Here is a 22,135-nt window from a genome sequence, read left to right as displayed (position 1 = left end):
TATTATCTCTACTGCTTAAAAAGAACATAAGGTTTTCATTTTACCTCTCTTTCGTCTAACCTTCTTTATATAAATAGTTCTGGGAACTTGCACTTATCATTCAGACTCATGCATCTAAATACAAAGTACGCTGCTAATCAATCCATCAGCAGATAAAGGTTATAGGGAAGTAGAATATTTTACCTGAGTGCCGGTATACTGCTAATTGTTCTAGACTGATTTCGTAGTACTGTGGGCTTGGATAGCCAGACATGGTAAAAAACTGTCTGAAATCAGTCAACACAAATTGCTCTTTGGTGGAGTCAGTTGGGCAGAGGAGGAGATGCAGATGTAGTTTCGTTGCTGGGAGGTGATGGCGAGGATGCCTTTTGATGTCAATAATGAAAAAGAGATTGCCAGAGATACCAAGCTAATGCTGGAGACGACACGATGCGCCTCCACTGTTTAGAGATGGAATTTAGTGAGGCGGGGATAGTCGCCCAGTCTGCGGCGTCGTTGCTTCTGGGCAGCACGGTCGTGATGGTGGTGCTCGGGCTTAGGCGCATCGAGGCTGCAGGGTAGCTGCGATGTCCCGAGGCATGTGCTTCTCATCTTGAGGGCGGATCACACCAGTGCGTCTGGATCCATGGGGGCGGCGGCTTGCAGCAGAGGAACTCCATCCTTGAAATTCACCGCCTGCATGTGGATTTGCATGCACCAGTTGTATTATCGTCAATTGATCGGTTTGGATTGTCATGAACACGCATTCTATGTTACACGGTTGTGTTAACTACGATCAACAAATTAATCAAAATACCAAGAGGAGGAGGATGAAGATAATTACCGGATTCATATAGTTGATTGATCCATCAAGATCGGATCATCTCAATGTATACACATCAAACACATTCAGCTGTGCATTAAAGGCGCATCCCCGCGCTAGCCACGTCCTCACGGGTACGACAAAGAGAAGCCTTCCCTTCGCGAGGAAGCGACCTTATCGAGCCCCACCACTTTTCCTTTTTGTCTCAAGCAATCTCCCCTCTCCTCTCCTCATTTTCTCTTCCCCGTGTAGGGTTGCCGCCGCCGCCGCCCCATCGGCACATCCAAGCTCCTCCGGCGCCCGCTCCTTCGTCGGGAGGACGAGACCATGGTGGCGACGGACGGTGAGGAGGGGGCGTCCAGGTCGACGAGAAGCTGCGATTTAGCGCCGCCGCCGCCTCTCAGCACGCAACCTCTCCTTTCCTATCTCCTCTGCAGCTCCCCTGTTCCTCCGGTGGCATCGAACCCCATAGTCATCTCCTACTTCCCTCTCTTATTCCCCTGTGTGTCCGCGAGATGGGCCAAGCCGGCACACACGGCAAAGGGCGGCTGCGGCTACGGCTCCGACGCAGGCGCCGTGGAGGTGGAGGCGAAGCTGCGGCGGCTAATGGTGGACGGCCGCGTCAGCGACGTCAGCCTCGACGACTCGACGAGTTCCATCACCTTCACTGCTACGCCAGGTTCGTTGCTTGCTTGCCATTGGGTCCGATCGGCTCTGATTTGCTTGCTTGATTCGACGGTTCCACTCCGCGTGCATCGATCTGACATCTATTTGGATTTTGGATCTGCAACGTTTAGGAGGCTGGTCTAGATTAGGTTCGTTTCTTGGAGTATGACAAGCTGATGGTGATCCTCACTCTGACAAAATAACGAAACATTCAGTGCTGGAGCTTCCAAAGGTAAGTTCGCCTACTGATCTGTTTCGTCTCTTAAAATAAGACTACCCTGTTTCACAAATTGTTTTGTAACTTGTGAATGTGGTTTAGGATATCTATTTTTCTGTTATAAGTGTGAAAAGTGGAGTGGTATAGCCATTATACTCCAAGTTAGTTCACTGAAATCTGGCCATGGATAAACAGGGCTTTTATCTTGAGCTGCTGCAGCATACTACTATGATCAAGATGGAAAGTCAAGTGCTTATTGATCAAAGAAATAGCAGCATAATAAGTGTGCACTTTTAGAGTTTCAGACTAAAAGAACTGGGATTCAGTTTCGATGAACTTTGTTTTTGAACTGTAGTTTTGATGAACCTGAGCGCAAGTATTATACTTTACTACATTGTTGATTTTTTTACTGCAGCTAGGTTTCTTCAAGAAATCTCTGCGAAAGAAAACGCTTCTGTGAGAGCAAATAGATTACATGCTCCTGTTGCACATATATATATATATATATATACATATATATATATATATATATATATTATTCTTTCTTAATTACTAGATTCTTGTGGATGCTTTGTTGGGAAAACAATGTGGATTGCTTTTACCGTATATGCACGTCTAATGTTGTCACCGAAGCAATGGATCCTGATACATAACTCAAAGTTACAAGTACTTCTCGGCGGACTAAAGTTTGTATATACAGTTAAAATGCTTTTCTTAGACATTGACATATTTTACAGGGATCTTCATCCAGTGATGAAGATGGATCCTGCATAGAAAATGATTCCGTTGAAGCATTTGAAGCTGAGTTACACAATTTTGACTTGTGACATCAAGGAAGGAGATTATTATGTGTATGACAAAGATGAAGGCTGCTATATATGTGAATGGCGATGAAGGGTCTGATTATGAATTTGATGAAAGTGACTTCAATCAGCAAATTGACTTGAATCGGCAGCTGGATTATAAATTCGACAATGTAGATTGGGGATGCTCTGACAGCAAGGTTGTTCCACATATATGGTCTAATCAAATATTTGTGGTAAGGATGAACGTCAGTATGAAGAGAAAACATATATCTGAACTAAAATTACAAGCTACAAAGGCTTTTAAGAGAAATGAATATATCACAGCCGGACAGATGTATTCAGATGTAAGTCATCACACATCTTTATTCCATAAATAGGATTTAGAGTTTACAGGAAATGTTGTCCCGTGGTGCAAAAAGTGCATAACTTCTATTAGGCTAGCTCTAGGACAAAGTGACAAACATATGTGATATTTCAAGTGAGAACTTTTTTCTTCTGAATCATTAACTGATGGTCTGTAAGGAATTATGCCATTAGCTTTTTGTAAAGGTGCAAACAAATCAGTCGATCAGAAACACCATGATGATGTGGACATGTCTGTTGTCCTAAAGCTGGACTAGATGTTCGTAGTATTGGGAAAAAAGGATGTTTCTTAACAGTATTATTATGTCCCATTAGTGTGAATGCTAACTAAAGAGTTGTTGCCTATATGACATATTATTTCATTTATTATAGGAATTTCAACAAAATAATCGATATTAATTATTCCCATTGAGACAACAAGGAATAGGTGTTCAAGGCTTAGCAGACACTTTCATTTTACTTGGCATGCTATTTGCTTCACCAGATGTACATCCCAAGATAATGAAAGTGCGGCCCCCCACCTAGCACCGCTCAACTTCCTCTCAAGTGGCGCCACCGGGTGGCGCCCCAACCGCTAGTTACCTGACGATGTTGATCTACCCAGATGAGCTAGCAAGAAAATGGGCAGACTTCTGCAGCAGCGAGGAGCACCCAGAGTCGACAACCTCGACCTCGCGCCTGCAGCAGCTAGGAGATCGGTTGCTTAAAAGGAGGATTAGGTCTATCTGTTACTCTTCCATCAGTTTTTGATGGATAAGATAAAGACGAAGGGGGTCTGTTGCCTACAATTAAGAGGCATGAAATTAATTGCTGGGCCATGCAGGGAATTGAGGAGACGGGGCTGCAATTGTGAGGAGCTCCAACGTTTCTTCCTTCATATAATAAGCGACCGAAACGTTGTTTTTAAACAAAAAAAATAGGCTGTGACGTGGTAACTTTGCTGAGGTCGACACACGAAATTGGGAACTGAACGCTGATGTGGCATGAAGCTGATGTGGAAGGTGTGCATGTTAAGAGAATTGGTAGTAGTGGGGATCAACTTCTTAAGAATGTAAAATGTGCCACTCTTTCCTTTTCCGCTTTGATTTTTTTTCTCTCATGTCTGATTTTTCTCCATCAATTCTCCCTAAAATATAATTAATTGTCTCATGTTTTATTAACTTATAAAAAAGCACATTTTGTTTGGTAAGTAATTAAATTCTTATCAAATAAGTGCTTAACAATAAAATGGCAGGTAAATCGTGGCGATTGCATACATAAACTTGCTAAGATTTTAGCGCATGAATATAATGATAGACATGCAGTCACGAGCTAATCTACTAGAATGTTTATATTTCCGTTGCAACACACGAGCAATTGTCCAGTCTTTATAAAAATAGCATCTCACTATTTTTTTTTACTTCTAAAAGACCCAGTTGGGCATAATAGTGTGTGTCACTCGTCATTGCAAACCACCCAATCTGCATTTACTGCATACGAGGAAAATTGTGCTATAGCAAAAAGACCTTGCTACTCTGCTCCATATCTGTATCTTAATTAACTTACCTTTCGCAATAATGTGGAATTACGTCACTCAATTCCACGCCATATTTGACCACACCTTCCTACACGCCGCTCATTTAATGTACTTATCATGCATGACCCAAACTACCAAATTATAATAGCGCCAAAATCAAAATTCTAGTCCGGTGATTCCCGTGTGCCCCATGCCATATAAGGTGGAATTACATCCACTTCTACCTTAAGACAGCCCTAACCTTTATAGATTAAAAAAAAAGCTTCCGGGCACATACCTAGTTTCTATAAAACTCCTTAGCCCTGATGACCAGATCACTCCCTCCCCACATCATCAAAACAAATAGGAGGGATAAACATTGGGTGACCCTAACATATTTTTGGTGATATATACCAAAACTAGGATGTTTTTTCCTGTTTGTGTACATGTATCAGCCTGCTTTTTATCTGTTGCAACAAACAGTCACTTTGCTATTAGAAGAAGAAAATTATACTCTCTCCGTCCCTAATGTAAGACGTTTTTTGACACTACACTAGAGTCAAAAAACGTCTTACATTATGGGACGGAGAGAGTAATAAATTTGTTTTCACAAGAGAAAAAGGATGTTTGATCCATGTTAATATATAGGCTGAAGAGACAACCAGTCAATTAGCCATAATATATAGGCTGATTAGAGTTCCAGCGCAAAAAGAAACACTAATTCATGTTATTGTTAGTTCATCAGGATGAACCAAAGTCAGAGAAAAAACAACTGAACATACACCCCTGCTGTCAGAAATTGATCACTAAAGAAGAAGAAGAAACGCTCTCTGAAGTCCATTTAGAATGACTGCAAACCCTGGAGAAAAATTCAGTGTAGAGGCTTGGCAAGAGCCTTATTGCCGCCGTGATTTGTGTGATCCTCCTCTTGCGTAGTACATCTATGCAGTGTTGAAGTATGCTCTTTGAGTCTGAGGTATGTATATTGAAGTCATTGCCGAGAGCATCTCAAGTAGACGATTGCCCCGACGCCAGCAATAGCAGCTGCACTGGCCACTGTACCTAGCCGGAGGGACGGCCAGCTTCTCCTTGCTGATGAGGTATCCACAGACGACGCCGGTGTGGGATCTGCGCTGATCTTTGACCCGTCGTCCATGTGCAGCCTCAGAACCTGAAACAGCAAAACGAAATGCCAAAAAAGACTGAACCTCAAAGTAAATTACTGAACCTAAGTTGCAAGAAGAAGAACTAAGAAACTAAAAATGATCGGTCGCACTTAGGTTGCGGCACAGCTACATTACCGAGGATGCAGACGACATGCGGGGAATTCAAGATGTTGGTATACAAAAGAATAGAAAAACAACCTTCCATCCTGCTGATCTGGCATGTTCAATTGCTGCAACCAGGTCGGCGTCGGTAGCCAGAAGTACTCTATCAACTTCGTCGTCATTGTACTGTTGAAAACGATTTTAAGTAAGGATTAAAAACGTACATAGGTCCACAAATTATACCCAAAAACAAAATCCCATCTACAAGATTTTGCTCGGCTTGTTGCTCACTTGGAGGCACACTGCATTAGCAAAGCTCAACCTCTTACCATAAGGTTTACATTCGCCTTCTTGTTTTCTGTTCCTAATCTGTATGCAATAGCAGACACAAGCTCTTCTAAGCTTTCTGAAACTGCATAAAGGAGGAGCCTATCAGAAGTTCTTCAGGAAGACAAACAAATTTATCATACTTCGTCAGTAAACCGCAATAGGGAAAGACGATAAGAAATGCACCAACCGCAACTGAATCTGTGCATTCGCCCTTTTCTGTCTTCAATTTTGAAAGAGAATGCATTGCCAACATGAGGGGGTGTTTGCTTTCCTTCAGCACTGTCTGAGGCTGCCGTACGAGATTCGTCACTGCACTATATAACAGAAGACTGATCAAACCATCTTCAGGAATGTAAGAGTAAATGCAAATCGAAGAAGAACAAACCTATGCCAGTCATAGTCTTCTGCAGGATGCAAGGCAAGTGCTGAATCCCAAAACTTCTGAACCATGGTATTTGCCACATTGTTTGGTCCAGAGGCTCCCTCAACCTAATGAGAACACACAAAAAGTCAGGATTATATGGTGATGAGAAATAAAAATAACGTATTTGTATGGTGCAACAAAACGATCATAGCTAACAGAATCTTTAATTCAACTAATGTAAAATATCGTGACTGAATCAGTTTGATGCAACAAAAATAGAACTCATGTGCCAGGGACTTCCCTTCAGAATGAAAGCTTCACCTTCCAAGAAAGTACTGTTCTTTCTCTTTAATATGAGGAAATAATGAAATGTGCAGTATGGTAGTGGAAACATAATAATTCATTCTTACCATGGAGATGGCTGTGTGGGTTAACTGTAGAGCGTCCAAACAGGCGACAATCTGTCCTCCTGTTCAAAGATTTAACTTAGATATGTACATAGAACGGAACTTTTCTTTGATGTTAGAATTCAGTACTTACTTTTGTCCGCAACAAGAATATGACGACATTTTCTATCTTGCATTGATTGCAGAGCCTCGAGGATTGATGTGTCCAATGTAGCACAATCAGGACTTGCAGTCATGACCTTCGGAAAGTTAACATCGCTTTAGGAGAAAAATAGGGCAAAAATCTTGATTGCTTAAAATATGGATGCTTCAGTTCTTTTGCCACACCTTTTCTACCAGAGTCACCTCTGGGGACAGATTTTGTGCCACTACTCGCAAAACCAAATCCTTGGAACTACAGTGTGCTCAGCATCTTGGTGATAGTACTTAACAAATAAATGAGATGGGAAAACTTTAAAACTACGCGGATTTTGATAAGAACATATGTGAGAATGCCTTGCAGCATGTTCCCTGTCATGACAACCACTGAGTTAACTTGGTACTCTCTCATCTTTTTGGCAGCTACAGTTACCAGATCTGATGGAGATACTGATGGAACACTACAAAGGATAAGCGACAGCAATGTTCAGTCATAAGAAACAAAATCACATCATACATTTTTCTGGCAGTAGAAATTTGACCTGCTATTTTCAGTTATGATAGTTGATAAGGAAGGCTTGAACATGTGTTCTCGAAGATTTTCTATTAACGTGTGCGGACCTGAAGTAAGGACCCAAAATATGACATCAGCTAGTTAATCAAACAGACCTGAATGAAATGCATCATTGGTGATCATGAAAATTGAAATAAGTATGCTTGTAAAAAAAGTAGTCAATTTAATCATATTAAAAGAAACTGAAAAAGCAACCTGCAAATTCATTTCCCCACTGCCGTTTGACCCTTTCCATAGCAGCGGCAATAGCACTACCTTGTTCTGCTGCCTTTTCCATTCTAGAAATCGCATCATAGAGGAACTTGGTAATATCCAACATGGCAATGACCTCACCATGCTCCACTACAGGAAGATGCCGAAATTTGCCTGTATATGAATTCATATGACATGAAAGAAACCATGAAGATAAGATAGAAGAGGTCAATAAGAATGACAACAAAATCCCAGCATAAAACACGACAGAAATTTCTTAAGAGAACATTCTTGTACTTTCAGGCACACTATTCCTCTTGCAGTTCTTGCCTCTGGCTATTAGCTAGGATGTAATAAAATTGCTCCGAGTTACACTATTCCTCAATTCAAGATGACTCTCAGTTGCAGATTATTTGTTTTCTCACATATATTTTTAGAAAGTAGGCCTAAGTAGGTTTTATATTCGGCCACGACTTCAGTTACTGACAAAATACATCGCTATGATTATGACTGAAGGCGAAACTGGCAACAAATACTGCTAATTGTGGTACTGAAGAAAAACAACAAGCAGACCTTGGACCATCTTCTGCAGTGCCTCGGTGGCAATAAATAGTTCTGTGTATCCATCACTATTGATTCATAGAAAACCTGATGCTCGTCATTAACCACATCCAATTCCTTAAGAAAACCCCCCGAAAACCCAACAGTTTAATGTTTGTTATATCTATTCATTAAACCCAATCCCCCTTTCCAGTTTGTCCTAAATAGCAAAGCGCATGTCAGTCTCATTTTCCCTGAAAATATGATATGATTTTACATACTTGGCATCCGAAGAAATCAAGAAGCTATGTTATCCACATGACCGTGCAGAATTGCAGCTCATCTCAAGAGACACTCGAAATTTTTGGGTCATCCAGCGCCAGCCCCAAGAATCGCATTATCATTCCCCTGCAGTTTAAAGTTGATATTCCCTGTTTTCACGTTGCAAAGACTCAAGACTCCTTGTGATGAGTTTCTGACCTCGGCCGTGACGATGCCTGAGAGCACCCCTTTGGCGTCGGCGCGCCTGGCGGCCATCCTCCTGCACGCCTCGGACACCGCGGTGGCCTCCGGGAGAGTCAGGGCCTTGGCCAGCCTGAGCTGCTTCACCGTCCTATCCTCCAGCGACGACCTACGCCACATTCATAAACACCGCATGTATAAATCGTTCGAATCAAAATCAAGCGGAAGGGAACGAACCGACGATCGGCGGAGAGCGTACGTTGGTGGTGCCTGGGCGGGCGAGGCGGGCGAGTTGGGCTTGGAGGAGGCGGCGGCGGGTTTCCCATTGGTCGCGCCGGCCTTCCCGTTGACGGGGGCGGGGGCGGGGGGCTTGCTGCGGAGGAAGGCGGCCTGCAGGTGGCGGCGAGTCTGCGGCGCGGCCATCGGCATCCGGCGGTGGTGGTGGCGGCGGCGGCGATCGCGGGTGTGGTTTGAAATGGCGTTGAAGGCAAGGATGACAGAGTCAGAGAAGAGAGGAGAACGGAAAAACAGAGTCGTCGCTCGCTCGCGCGCGTGCTGCTGCAGCCGGAGGTGGAGGCGCAGTTGGTGTGCGTGGACCCTGTCGCGTGCCACTGGTCGGTGGGGACGGGTAGGTGTGGGTCCGCACGTCAGTGAGTCATACCGCCGAGTTCTCATTGGGCTGCGCGCAAGGGTCGTTGGGTTCGTCCGTCCGGATACTCTGCGGGTGGAGTGGAGGACACCTGCCTCTGCCTGCCCACCATATTTTTTTTTTAGCATCAGTACAGACACAAGCGCTCATATACACGCGCATACACTCATCCTTATGAACGCACATACGCACATCCTATCCTTATGAGTACCTCCGAGAGACTGAGCCGGCATATCATCTTGAGATTTACGAAGTCATTGTATTATATCTACTGGTGTGCCCGTGCATCTGGTGTGGAGTAGACGGGTACATAAGTATGTACACGGACACATGTTTTAGCACGCGAATGCCCTCCTTGCTGCTTCCTCGGTTTCAAAATATTTCAAGTTTTGGGTTTATTCTAAATGAAAATTATTTATGTTTGAAAAAGTCTATAGAAAGATGTCTGCACCATCATTCACAACGTCAAATTAGTGTCATTAGATTCATCATTATAGCTATATATATTTTGGGTATATATATATATATTGATGCAGTGGATATTAGTCATTTTTTCTAGAGAAAAGTATACTTTTCATTCCTCAATTCTTGGCGAAATCTAGATTTCATCCCTCAACTTCAAAACCGGACAACTTGCACTCTTAACTACTGAAACCGGACAAAATTCGTCCGTGGTCGCGGTTTTGACCGGTTTTGGCGTTGTCCCACCCCAGTTTTGACCGTGCCGACTCAAATCCGCATACCATTTCCAAGTCCGCTTAATGTTTTCAAATACATGAACTTTTTAAAAATTTGTGTACTCTTTCCAAATCCGGGTACTTTTTCCAAGTTCACGTACTTTTTTCAAATCCGCGTACTTATTTAAAGTTCATGCGCTTTTTTCTAATTAATGCATGTAATTTTTTAAATTGACGTACTTATTCATATTCGCGTACATTTTTTTGGAAAGAGTTAATGAATATGAAAAGTTTACGCGAACTTGAAAAAGTACACGGATTTGAATTTCTTTTACGTAAATTAGAATAAATGTGTGGATTTGAAAAATAATGTCAACTTGACACAAGTATGTGAATTTCAAACAAAGTTCACGGATTGGAAAAGGAACACGGATTTGAAAAAAAATACATAAACTTTAAAAAGTATGCAGATTTGAAACAAGTACGTGATTTTCAAAAACACCATGGATTTGAAAAAAAATACTTGGATTTGATAACATTACACGAACTTGAAAAAAATACACTAATTTGAAAAAAGTATGCAAATTAAAAAATCACGGATTTGAAAAAAGTACACAAATTTCGAAATAGTTCACAGATTTGAAAAAGGTATGTTTATTTTTGAAAAACTTGCGCGATCTTGAAAAACCTATATGGATTTGAGAAGAGTATGTGAATTTCAAAAACTTCAAAGATTTGTAAAGATTACACGAATTTGAGTCAGCACCGGTCAAAACCGGGGCCAGGGACGAACCTTGTCCGGTTTCATTAGTTGGAGGTGCAAGTTGTCCGGTTTCGAAATTGAGGGACCAAATCTAAACTTCACCGATAGTTGAGGGACGAAAAGTATACTTTTCTCTTTTTTCTATAAACTTGGTCAGATTTTAGAAAGTTCAACAAACTTAGAACTTCAGATGTTTTGAAACAGAGCAAGTGTTTTTTTTCATGGAAATGAGAGGCAAGGGCGACAAACAAACATGAAGAGTGAATGCGGAAGGAGCTAAGGAGTTGATCGCCGGGACATGACCAACCCAATTAAGGGCATTTCTAACTGGGTGTTAGAGGTGTAAAAAGTCAGTTTTACTCCTTTAACGCAGACCTAACCCATCCCCAATCCGCCGCAAGGGACTAAAAATTATACTCTGCCCCAACCATTTCCTGCTGCTCCGTCACCCACACCTGCATCTGCCCCTCTTCCTCACGTCGCGGGGCCCCTCCCCGAACCCCCGCCCGCCGCCAGTGACCTGCCATCCCAACTCAAGCCGCTCGAGCTCTCCGGCCACCAGGAGTGGGCGCTCCGCTGGTACCTGAACGGCGGCGGCAACGCCATGAGCTCCATGTCCTTGGCGTCGCTTCCTCTTTCATCTCTCCCTCGAGTGCACGACCCACAGCAGCACCGAGAGCTGCTCGACGTCCGCGACTGCCAGGAAGCCCCGGTACACCTCCTCATTTTACCTCCATGGCCCAGGACAGTGGTCCTTGACAACGGCCTGGAACATGTGGCGCACAAACGCGCACTCGGCCAGGTGCACAAGCATCGGGCCGTAGTAGGATAGCCCGTAGCTCTCGTTGGTCGCGCCGATCATCTGCGTGTACATGGACGACATCACTAGGGGCTGAGCTCATGCTCATGCTTTCCGAGGACTGCTCTGTCTGGGTGCTAAGTACCGGAGCATGCACTAGTCAAGGCAGAAATCACATATTTGACCTGAGGTCCAAATCAAATCACAAACTGACCTCGTTCCGAAAAAATTTCACTCTGCTGACCCTTTCGTGTGGCGCCCGACAGCTGGGCGCCACACACTACTATGCAGAGCCTCTCTCTTGGGCGTCGCACCTCGTGCCAGCGTGGCAGCCCTGGTCCAGTTGCGGCCCCACAGACAGCACTGCAGCGCCTCAGGCTTAGGCGCCACACTTGTAATGTGCAGCACCTAGCTCTTGGGCGCTGCACAGTCTGTGTTCCACTTAGGCTGGCCCCACCCTCTCTCCCCTCCCCCCCCCCCCCCCCCCCCCCCCCCCCCCCCCAACCCTTAGCCTTGCGCCCCTCCTCTCTTCCCCTCTCCCCTCTCAAATCCTTCTCAAATCTTGCAAATCCGAAGTATTTGACCGTGGATTTCGAAGCCAACCCCTTCCTTAAGGTAATCTCCTTCGATCCCCTCGTTTTCATCCATAGGAATTGTCACATTTGCTCAAATCTTGCTACTTTGGGGAAACCCTAGTTTTGGCTTGGATTTGCAAATTTGTTGAATCATGTTAAGGTTTCTTTGCTAATTTGGGTTGGTTAGGCTTTCATATGTATGCTAGGGTTAGGGGTATGTGTGTTTGATGTTGGTGTTAGGGTTATGCTATGATTAGGGTTGTGGTTATTGTTAAGTGGGGGTTAGGGTTAACCAAGAATTATCGGTTTTGTAGGCATGGCTTCATCCGGTTCCATGACGAGGCCACCGTGTGCTAACCAAGAAGACATGCCGAACAAGTGGGAGGACGCATCTTTGGACAAGGTGAAGGAGAAAGATGCCAACATCCCGCCATGTTGGTGTGGAGATGTTTGCAAGGTGAAGGTATCCACCGACCGAAAGAAATCATGGACGGAAGGGCAGAGATATTTTGTATGCCCGAACTATGCTTATGATCATGCACTTCCAACTAACGCCTATGACTGACCACCGGTAAGCTCGAGAAGAAAATGTTACTATCAAATGTGTGTCAACACTAACAAAATTTTTGTATGCAGTCACCGCCTCCTCTATGCAAGTACTTCATGTGGATAGATCTTGAAGTGCCAGAAGATGTCAAAAAGGACCAATACCAAGATTGTCTTAGGCGACAACGGCGGTTCGAAGAATCGTTTCGAAGAGGCTTGGAGGAAGAGCGTCGTCAGAAGGAGAGGATGGAGCGGAAGAAACGAGACGAGGAGAGGGCACGCCAAGCGAAACTTGCTCGTGAGGAGGAGAGGGCAAGAAAGCTTGCAAAGGCTCGCGAGGCGCAAGAGGAGGACTCGGCCCGTGACAAGAAGGGGAAATGGCCTCGCTCTACTCAGTAGGGATTTCGGTTCGGTGCACTCGTCGTGAACTTGTGAGGGCATGTAAGATGTTGGTGAACTATTTTCTAGGGCAAGCTGCCATTTGTAATTTGTAATGAATGTGTCGTGAACCATGTCGTAGTTTGAATTGTCTTAAGTTATGAACTCGTCGGCATAAAATTTTTGTTTGTTCAAATTGTTGTGATGATGCAGTCATTGTAAGTATTATGATGTTCCGGTGAAATGAATGTGCTGTCAACTCTATTTTTGCAGTAAACAACCGTGCAGCGCCCAGAACAAAGGCGCTGCACTGTTCTATGCAGCGCCGAACGGACGAGCGTCACACTGTAAAGTGCAGCGCCTTGATCTGGGGCGCTGCATTATGACTTGGTAATTTTCGTGGATCGTCAGTGCTCAAAGCCTTCTGTGGCCCTATGGGCAGCCATGGCCAGTGAAGCAGCGCCTATGGGACGGGCGCTGCACTGTGAGGTGCAGCGCCTAGGCTTTGGGCGCTGCATAGTACAGTGCAGCGCCTGACGGTCAGGCGCTGCAGTGCTGTTAACTGCCAAATTGCAGAAACAGATTCCATTTTGGCAAATACAAATACTGAACAATTCAACTGAACAAAGACAACATCATTTAGGACAAATACTGAACAAAGACAACTAATAATTTGAACATCACATCATTTAGGACAACACAAATACCACAATAGTAAGAGTTCACCAACATATAACATAACCCAACAAGTTCATCAACCTAACGAAACGGCTACAAGAGAGCACTTCCATAGTAACAAACACTAATGCCTTCCGCCAATCACTCTGTGTGCATATGTGCACGACAAGTGTTTGGAGAAATGCATAAACCAAAAGTAAGTTTTGCTTCGTTGTACTTAGGGCGGCTAGGTCCGACCAAAAAAACTTAGTGGAGTAAATATACTCCACTAAGGGTTTACTCCACTGGATACTCCACTATTTTTAGGAGATTCCCCCACGTCGCCCTCCTCTGGCGACACGGGGGTAGCCACACCTGCCTCCGCCTGCCAGCTGCGCCGCCACCAGAGGGCCGGCCGGCGAAGCCGTGCCGTGCCCCGGGATGGTGGCGGCGGGGCGGTTCCATCCTTCCCATGCGCATCCCCACCCCGCCCTGCGCCCCAGATCCACCATCCGTCGACGCCGGGTCGATCCTCCCCTCCGTCCGCTCCAGCTGCGCGGCCACCGGAGGGTTGCGCAAGACCGTGTCGTGCCCCGGGATGGTGGAGGCAGGGCGGCACCGTCCCGCACGCACCCCCCTCCCGCCTCGCGTGCCCTTGCTTGTGCGCGGGTGGCCTCCTCCCAGCCATTGCTCGCTCCTGCACGTCCGGGGGCGGGCCTGGCATTCTTGCCACAGGCGCCCTGATCCCCTGAAGTACTCGCCTCCTCCCCTACGTGGCGCGGCCCAACCCTGCTGTTGCCGCTGGGCGTGGGATCTGCGGCCGATCATGGGGGTGTTCGCGGGCTGCCTTCCATGCGCAAGCGGCGTCCCTCATCTTCGGCGGCCCTACCTCCCGACGAGCCATCATGATGGCTCATGCGGAGGCAGCCAGACTACAAGGATAGTGGCAGTCACGAAGCTCCTCAAGGCGGGTACTTGTTGGCGCTACTCTGTGTTGGGGAACGTTCCAGAAAACAAAAAAAATTCCTACATTTCACCAAGATCGATCTATGGAGTCAACTAGCAACGAGAGGAGAGTGCATCTACATACCCTTGTAGATCGCGAGCGGAAGCGTTCAAGAGAACGGGGATGATGGAGTCGTACTCGCCGTGATCCAAATCACCGATGACCAAGTGCCGAACGGACGGCACCTCCGCGTTCAACACACGTACGGAGCGGATGACGTCTCCTCCTTCTTGATACAGCAAGGGGGGAGAAGAGGTTGATGAAGATCCAGTAGCACGACGGTGTGGTGGTGGATGCAGCAATGATCGCAGCAGGGCTTCGCCGAGCTTCTGCAAGTGGGAGAGGTGTAGCAGGGGAGAGGGAGGCGCCAAGACTTGAGGTGCGGCTGCCCCTCCCTCCCCCCTTTATATAGGCCCCCTGGGGGGCGCCGGCCCTGGAGATGGGATCTCCCAAAGGGGGGGCGGTGGCCAAGGGGGGTGGAGTGCCCCCCAAGGCAAGTGGAGGCGCCCCCACCCTAGGGTTTCCAACCCTAGGCGCAGGAGGACCCAAGGGGGGGGGTGCACCGGCCCACTATGGGCTGGTTCCCCTCCCCACTTCAGCCCATGGGGCCCTCCGGGATGGGTGGCCCCACCCGGTGGACCCCCGGGACCCATCCGGTGGTCCCGGTACAATACCGGTGACCCCGAATCTTTCCCAATGGCCGAAACTACACTTCCTATATATAATTCTTCACCTCCGGACCATTCTGGAACTCCTCGTGACGTCCAGGATCTCATCCGGGACTCCGAACAACTTCCAGATTACTGCATACTCATATCTCTACAACCCTAGCGTCACCGAACCTTAAGTGTGTAGACCCTACGGGTTCGGGAGACACGTAGACATGACCGTGACGGCTCTCTGGCCAATAGCCAACAGCGGGATCTGGATACCCATGTTGGCTCCCACATGCTCCTCGATGATCTCATCGGATGAACCACGATGTCGAGGATTCAAGCAACCCCGTATACAATTCCCTTTGTCAATCGGTACGTTACTTGCCCGAGACTCGATCGTCAGTATCCCAATACCTTGTTCAGTCTCGTTACCGGCAAGTCACTTTACTCGTACCGTAATGCATGATCCCGTGATCAACCACTTGATCACTTTGAGCTCATTATGATGATGCATTACCGAGTGGGCCCAGAGATACCTCTTCGTCATACGGAGTGACAAATCCCAGTCTCGATTCGTGCCAACCCAACAGACACTTTCGGAGACACCTGTAATGTACCTTTATAGTCACCCAGTTACGTTGTGACGTTTGGCACACCCAAAGCACTCCTACGGTATCCGGGAGTTGCACAATCTCATGGTCTAAGGAAATGATACTTGACATTCAGAAAAGCTACAGCAAACGAACTACACGATCATTGAGCTAAGCCTAGGATTGGGTCTTGTCCATCACATCATTCTCCTAATGATGTGATCTCGTTATCAATGACATCCCCATGTCCATAGCCAGGAAACCATGACTATCTGTTGATCAACGAGCTAGTCAACTAGAGGCTCACTAGGGACACATTGTGGTCTATGTATTCACACATGTATTACGGTTTCCAGATAATACAATTATAGCATGAATAATAGACAATTATCATGAACAAGGAAATATAATAATCATTTTATTATTGCCTCTAGGGCATATTTCCAACAGTCTCCCACTTGCACTAGAGTCAATCATCTAGTTACATTGTGATGAATCGAACACCCATGGAATTCTGGTGTTGATCATGTTTTGCTCTAGGGAGAGGTTTAGTCAACGGATCTGCGACATTCAGATCCGTATGTACTTTACAAATATCTATGTCTCCATTTTGAACATTTTCACGAATGGAGTTGAAGCGACGCTTGATGTGCCTGGTCTTCTTGTGAAACCTGGGCTCCTTGGCAAGTGCAATAGCTCCAGTGTTGTCACAGAAGAGTTTGATCGGCCCCGACGCATTGGGTATGACTCCTAGGTCGGTGATGAACTCCTTCACCCAAATTGCTTCATGCGCTGCCTCCGAGGCTGCCATGTACTCCGCTTCACATGTAGATCCTGCCACGACGCTCTGCTTGCAGCTGCACCAGCTTACTGCTCCACCATTCAACATATACACGTATCCGGTTTGTGACTTAGAGTCATCCAGATCTGTGTCGAAGCTAGCATCGACGTAACCCTTTACGACGAGCTCTTCGTCACCTCCATAAACGAGAAACATGTCCTTAGTCTTTTTCAGGTACTTCAGGATATTCTTGACCGCTGTCTAGTGTTCCTTGCCGGGATTGCTTTGGTACCTTCCTACCAAACTTACGGCAAGGTTTACATCAGGTCTGGTACACAGCATGGCATACATAATACACCCTATGGCTGAGGCATAGGGGATGACACTCATCTCTTCTATATCTTCTGTCGTGGTCGGACATTGAGCTGAGCTCAATTTCACACCTTGCAACACAGGCAAGAACCCCTTCTTAGACTGATCCATATTGAACTTCTTCAATATCTTATCAAGGTATGTGCTTTGTGAAAGACCTATGAGGCGTCTTGATCTATCTCTATAGATCTTGATGCCTAATATATAAGCAGCTTCTCCAAGGTCCTTCATTGAAAAACTCTTATTCAAGTAGGCCTTAATGCTGTCCAAAAGTTCTATATCATTTCCCATCATAAGTATGTCATCTACATATAATATGAGAAATGCTACAGAGCTCCCACTCACTTTCTTGTAAACGCAGGCTTCTCCATAAGTCTGCATAAACCCAAACGGTTTGATCATCTCATCAAAGCGAATGTTCCAACTCCGAGATGCTTGCACCAGCCCATAAATCGAGCGTTGGAGCTTGCACACCTTGTCAGCATTCTTAGGATCGACAAAACCTTTCGGCTGCATCATATACAATTCTTCCTTAAGGAAACCATTAAGGAATGCCGTTTTGACGTCCATTTGACATATCTCATAATCATAGAATGCGGCAATTGCTAACATGATTCGGACGGACTTCAGCTTCGCTACGGGTGAGAAAGTCTCATCGTAGTCAACCCCTTGAACTTGTCGATAACCCTTAGCGACAAGCCGAGCTTTATAGATGGTCACATTACCATGCGCGTCTGTCTTCTTCTTAAAGATCCATTTATTTTCTATGGCTCGCCGATCAACGGGCAAGTCAGTCAAAGTCCATACTTCGTTTTCATACATGGATCCTATCTCGGATTTCATGGCTTCCATCCATTTGTCGGAATCTGGGCCCGCCATCGCTTCTTCATAGTTCGAAGGTTCACCGTTGTCTAACAACATGATTTCCAAGACAGGGTTACCGTACCACTCTGGTGCGGAACGTGTCCTTGTGGACCTACGAAGTTCAGTAGCAACTTGATCTGAAGTTTCATGATCATCATCATCAACTTCCTCTCTAGTCGGTGCAGGCACCTCAGGAACATTTTCTTGAGCTGCGCCACTTACCGGTTCAAGAGGTAATACTTCATCAAGTTCTACCTTCCTCCCACTTATTTCTTTCGAGAGAAACTCTTTCTCTAGAAAGGACCCATGTTTGGCAACAAAGATCTTGCCCTCGGATCTGAGGTAGAAGGTATACCCAATAGTTTCTTTAGGGTATCCTATGAAGACGCATTTTTCCGATTTGGGTTCGAGCTTTTCAGGTTGAAGTTTCTTGACATAAGCATCGCATCCCCAAACTTTTAGAAACGACAGCTTAGGTTTCTTCCCAAACCATAATTCATACGGTGTCGTCTCAACGGATTTCGACGGAGCCCTATTTAAAGTGAATGCGGCAGTCTCTAAAGCATAGCCCCAAAATGATATGATAGCGGTAAATCGGTAAGAGACATCATAGATCGCACCATATCCAATAGAGTGCGATTACGACGTCGGACACACCATTACGCTGAGGTGTTCCAGGCGGCGTGAGTTGTGAAACTATTCCACATTTTCTTAAGTGTGTGCCAAATTCGTGACTCAAGTATTCTCCCACGATCTGATCGCAGAACTTGATTTTCCTGTCACGTTGATTTCAACCTCACTCTGAAATTCCTTGAACTTTTCAAAGAAAGGTCTCAGACTTGTGTTTCATTAAGTAGACATACCCATATCTACTCAAGTCATCAGTGAGGGTGAGAACATAACGATAGCCACCGCGAGCCTCAACACTCATTGGACCGCACACATCAGTATGTATGATTTCCAATAAGTTGGTTGCTCGCTCCATTGTTCCTGAGAACGGAGTCTTGGTCATTTTACCCATGAGGCATGGTTCGCACGTGTCAAATGATTCGTAATCAAGAGACTCTAAAAGTCCATCTGCATGGAGCTTCTTTATGCGTTTGACACCTATGTGACCAAGGCGGCAGTGCCACAAGTATGTGGGACTATCATTATCAACCTTACATCTTTTGGTATTCACACTATGAATATGTGTAGCATTACGCTCGAGATTCATTAAGAATAAACCATTCACCATTGGAGCATGACCATAAAACATATCTCTCATATAAATAGAACAACCATTATTCTCGGATTTAAATGAGTAGTCATCTCGTATTAAACGAGATCCTGATACAATGTTCATGCTCAAAGCTGGCACTAAATAACAATTATTGAGGTTTAAAACTAATCCCGTAGGTAAATGTAGAGGTAGCGTGCCGACGGCGATCACATCGACCTTGGAACCATTCCCGACGCGCATCGTCACCTCGTCCTTCGCCAGGCTCCGCTTATTCCGCAGCTCCTGTTTTGAGTTACAAATGTGAGCAACCGCACCGGTATCAAATACCCAGGAGCTACTACGAGTACTGGTAAGGTACACATCAATTACATGTATATCACATATACCTTTCGTGATGCCAGCCTTCTTGTCCGCTAAGTATTTGGGGCAGTTCCGCTTCCAGTGACCACTTCCCTTGCAATAAAAGCACTCAGTCTCGGGCTTGGGTCCATTCTTTGGCTTCTTCCCGGCAGCTTGCTTATCGGGCGCGGCAACTCCCTTGCCGTCCTTCTTACCCTTGCCTTTCTTGAACTTAGTGGTTTTATTCACCATCAACACTTGATGTTCCTTTTTGACTTCTACCTCTGCAGATTTCAGCATTGAATATACCTCAGGAATGGTTTTTTCCATCCCCTGCATATTGAAGTTCATCACAAAGCTCTTGTAGCTTAGTGGAAGCGACTGAAGGATTCTGTCAATGACCGCGTCATCCGGGAGAGTAACTCCCAGCTGAGTCAAGCGGTTATGCAACCCAGACATTGTGAGTATGTGCTCACTAACAGAACTATTTTCCTCCATCTTACAGCTGAAGAACTTGTCGGAGACTTCATATCTCTCGACCCGGGCATGAGCTTGGAAAACCATTTTCAGCTCTTCGAACATCTCATATGCTTCGTGTCGCTCAAAACGCTTTTGGAGCCCCAGTTCTAACCTGTAAAGCATGCCACACTGAACGAGGGAGTAATCATTAGCACGTGTCTGCCAAGCGTTCATAACGTCTTGGTTCTGTGGGACGGGTGCGTCACCTAGCGGTGCTTCTAGGACATAATCTTTCTTGGCAGCTATGAGGATGATCCTCAGGTTCCGGACCCAGTCCGTATAGTTGCTGTCATTGTCTTTCAGCTTGGTTTTCTCTAGGAACGCGTTGAAGTTGAGGACAACGTTGGCCATTTGATCTACAAGACATATTGTAAAGATTTTAGACTAAGTTCATGATAATTAAGTTCATCTAATCAAATTATTCAATGAACTCCCACTCAGATAGACATCCCTCCAGTCATCTAAGTATAACATGATCCGAGTTAACTAGGCCGTGTTCGATCATCACGTGAGACGGACTAGTCAACATCGGTGAACATCTTCATGTTGATCGTATCTTCTATATGACTCATGTTTGACCTTTCGGTCTTCTGTGTTCCGAGGCCATGTCTGTACATGCTAGGCTCGTCAAGTCAACCTAAGTGTTTGCATGTGTAAATCTGTCTTACACCCGTTGTATGTGAACGTTGGAATCTATCACACCCGATCATCACGTGGTGCTTCGAAACAACGAACTGTCGCAACGGCGCACAGTTAGGGGGAACACTTTCTTGAAATTATTATGAGGGATCATCTTATTTACTACCGTCGTTCTAAGTAAACAAGATGCAAAAACATGATAAACATCACATGCAATCAAATAATAGTGACATGATATGGCCAATATCATATAGCTCCTTTGATCTCCATCTTGGGGCTCCATGATCATCTTGTCACCAGCATGACACCATGATCTCCATCATCATGATCTCCATCATCGTGTCTCCATGAAGTTGCTCGCCAACTATTACTTCTACTACTATGGCTAACACGTTTAGCAATAAAGTAAAGTAATTTACATGGCGTTTCTCAATGACACGCAGGTCATACAAAAAATAAAGACAACTCCTATGGCTCCTGCCGGTTGTCATACTCATCGACATGCAAGTCATGATTCCTATTACAAGAACATGATCTCATACGTCACACATATATCATTCATCATTCATCACAACTTTGGCCATATCACATCACATGACACTTGCTACAAAAACAAGTTAGACGTCCTCTAATTGTTGTTGCAAGTTTTACGTGGCTGCAATAGGGTTCTAGCAAGAACGTTTTCTTACCTACGTAAAAGCCACAACGTGATTTGTCAACTTCTATTTACCCTTCATAAGGACCCTTTTCGTCGAATCCGCTCCAACTAAAGTGGGAGAGACAGACACCCGCTAGCCACCTTATGCAACTAGTGCATGTCAGTCGGTGGAACCTGTCTCACGTAAACGTACGTGTAAGGTCGGTCCGGGCCGCTTCATCCCACGATACCTCTGAAGCAAAATAAGACTAGTAGCGGCAAGAAAGTTGACAACATCTACGCCCACAACAAATTGTGTTCTACTCGTGCAAAGAGAACTACGCATAGACCTAGCTCATGATGCCACTGTTGGGAACGTTGCAGAAAACAAAAAAATTTCCTACGTTTCACCAAGATCGATCTATGGAGTCAACTAGCAACAAGAGGAGAGTGCATCTACATACCCTTGTAGATCGCGAGCGGAAGCGTTCAAGAGAACGGGGATGATGGAGTCGTACTCGCCGTGATCCAAATCACTGATGACCAAGTGCTGAACGGACGGCACCTCCGCGTTCAACACACGTACGGAGCGGATGACGTCTCCTCCTTCTTGATCCAGCAAGGGGGAAGGAGAGGTTGATGAAGATCCAGCAGCACGACGGTATGGTGGTGGATGCAGCAATGATCGCAGCAGGGCTTCACCGAGCTTCTGCGAGTGGGAGAGGTGTAGCAGGGGAGAGGGAGGCGCCAAGACTTGAGGTGCGGCTGCCCCTCCCTCCCCCCTTTATATAGGCCCCCTGGGGGGCGCCGGCCCTGGAGATGGGATCTCCCAAAGGGGGGGC

General features: G+C 45.7%; 1 protein-coding gene and 1 long non-coding RNA gene across 2 annotated transcripts; one reads left to right on the top strand and one right to left on the bottom strand.

Moving 5' to 3' along the window:
• Positions 1-963: 963 nt before the first annotated feature.
• On the top strand, positions 964-3,332 carry LOC125549410. Its single transcript, XR_007301335.1, has 3 exons — positions 964-1,481; positions 1,600-1,700; positions 2,423-3,332. It is a non-coding gene; the product is annotated as an uncharacterized LOC125549410 (long non-coding RNA).
• A 1,643-nt stretch (positions 3,333-4,975) lies between these two features.
• On the bottom strand, positions 4,976-9,047 carry LOC125547302 (CBS domain-containing protein CBSCBSPB3-like). Its single transcript, XM_048711234.1, has 15 exons — positions 8,884-9,047; positions 8,643-8,793; positions 8,360-8,382; positions 8,196-8,251; positions 7,626-7,796; positions 7,399-7,477; positions 7,204-7,317; positions 7,046-7,112; positions 6,852-6,957; positions 6,722-6,780; positions 6,333-6,436; positions 6,135-6,256; positions 5,947-6,029; positions 5,714-5,803; positions 4,976-5,520 (listed from the first exon to the last, which is right to left on the bottom strand). The coding sequence occupies exons 1-15, from the start codon at positions 9,045-9,047 to the stop codon at positions 5,341-5,343; spliced, it is 1,569 nt and encodes a 522-aa protein (XP_048567191.1). The 3' UTR covers positions 4,976-5,340.
• Between the last annotated feature and the right edge of the window lie 13,088 nt (positions 9,048-22,135).

This window comes from Triticum urartu, chromosome 3 (assembly GCF_003073215.2).
Source record: "Triticum urartu cultivar G1812 chromosome 3, Tu2.1, whole genome shotgun sequence".
Lineage (NCBI taxonomy): Eukaryota > Viridiplantae > Streptophyta > Magnoliopsida > Poales > Poaceae > Triticum > Triticum urartu.
Note: the sequence above shows the minus strand (reverse complement) of the source record. Positions and strands in the feature narration are given on the sequence as shown.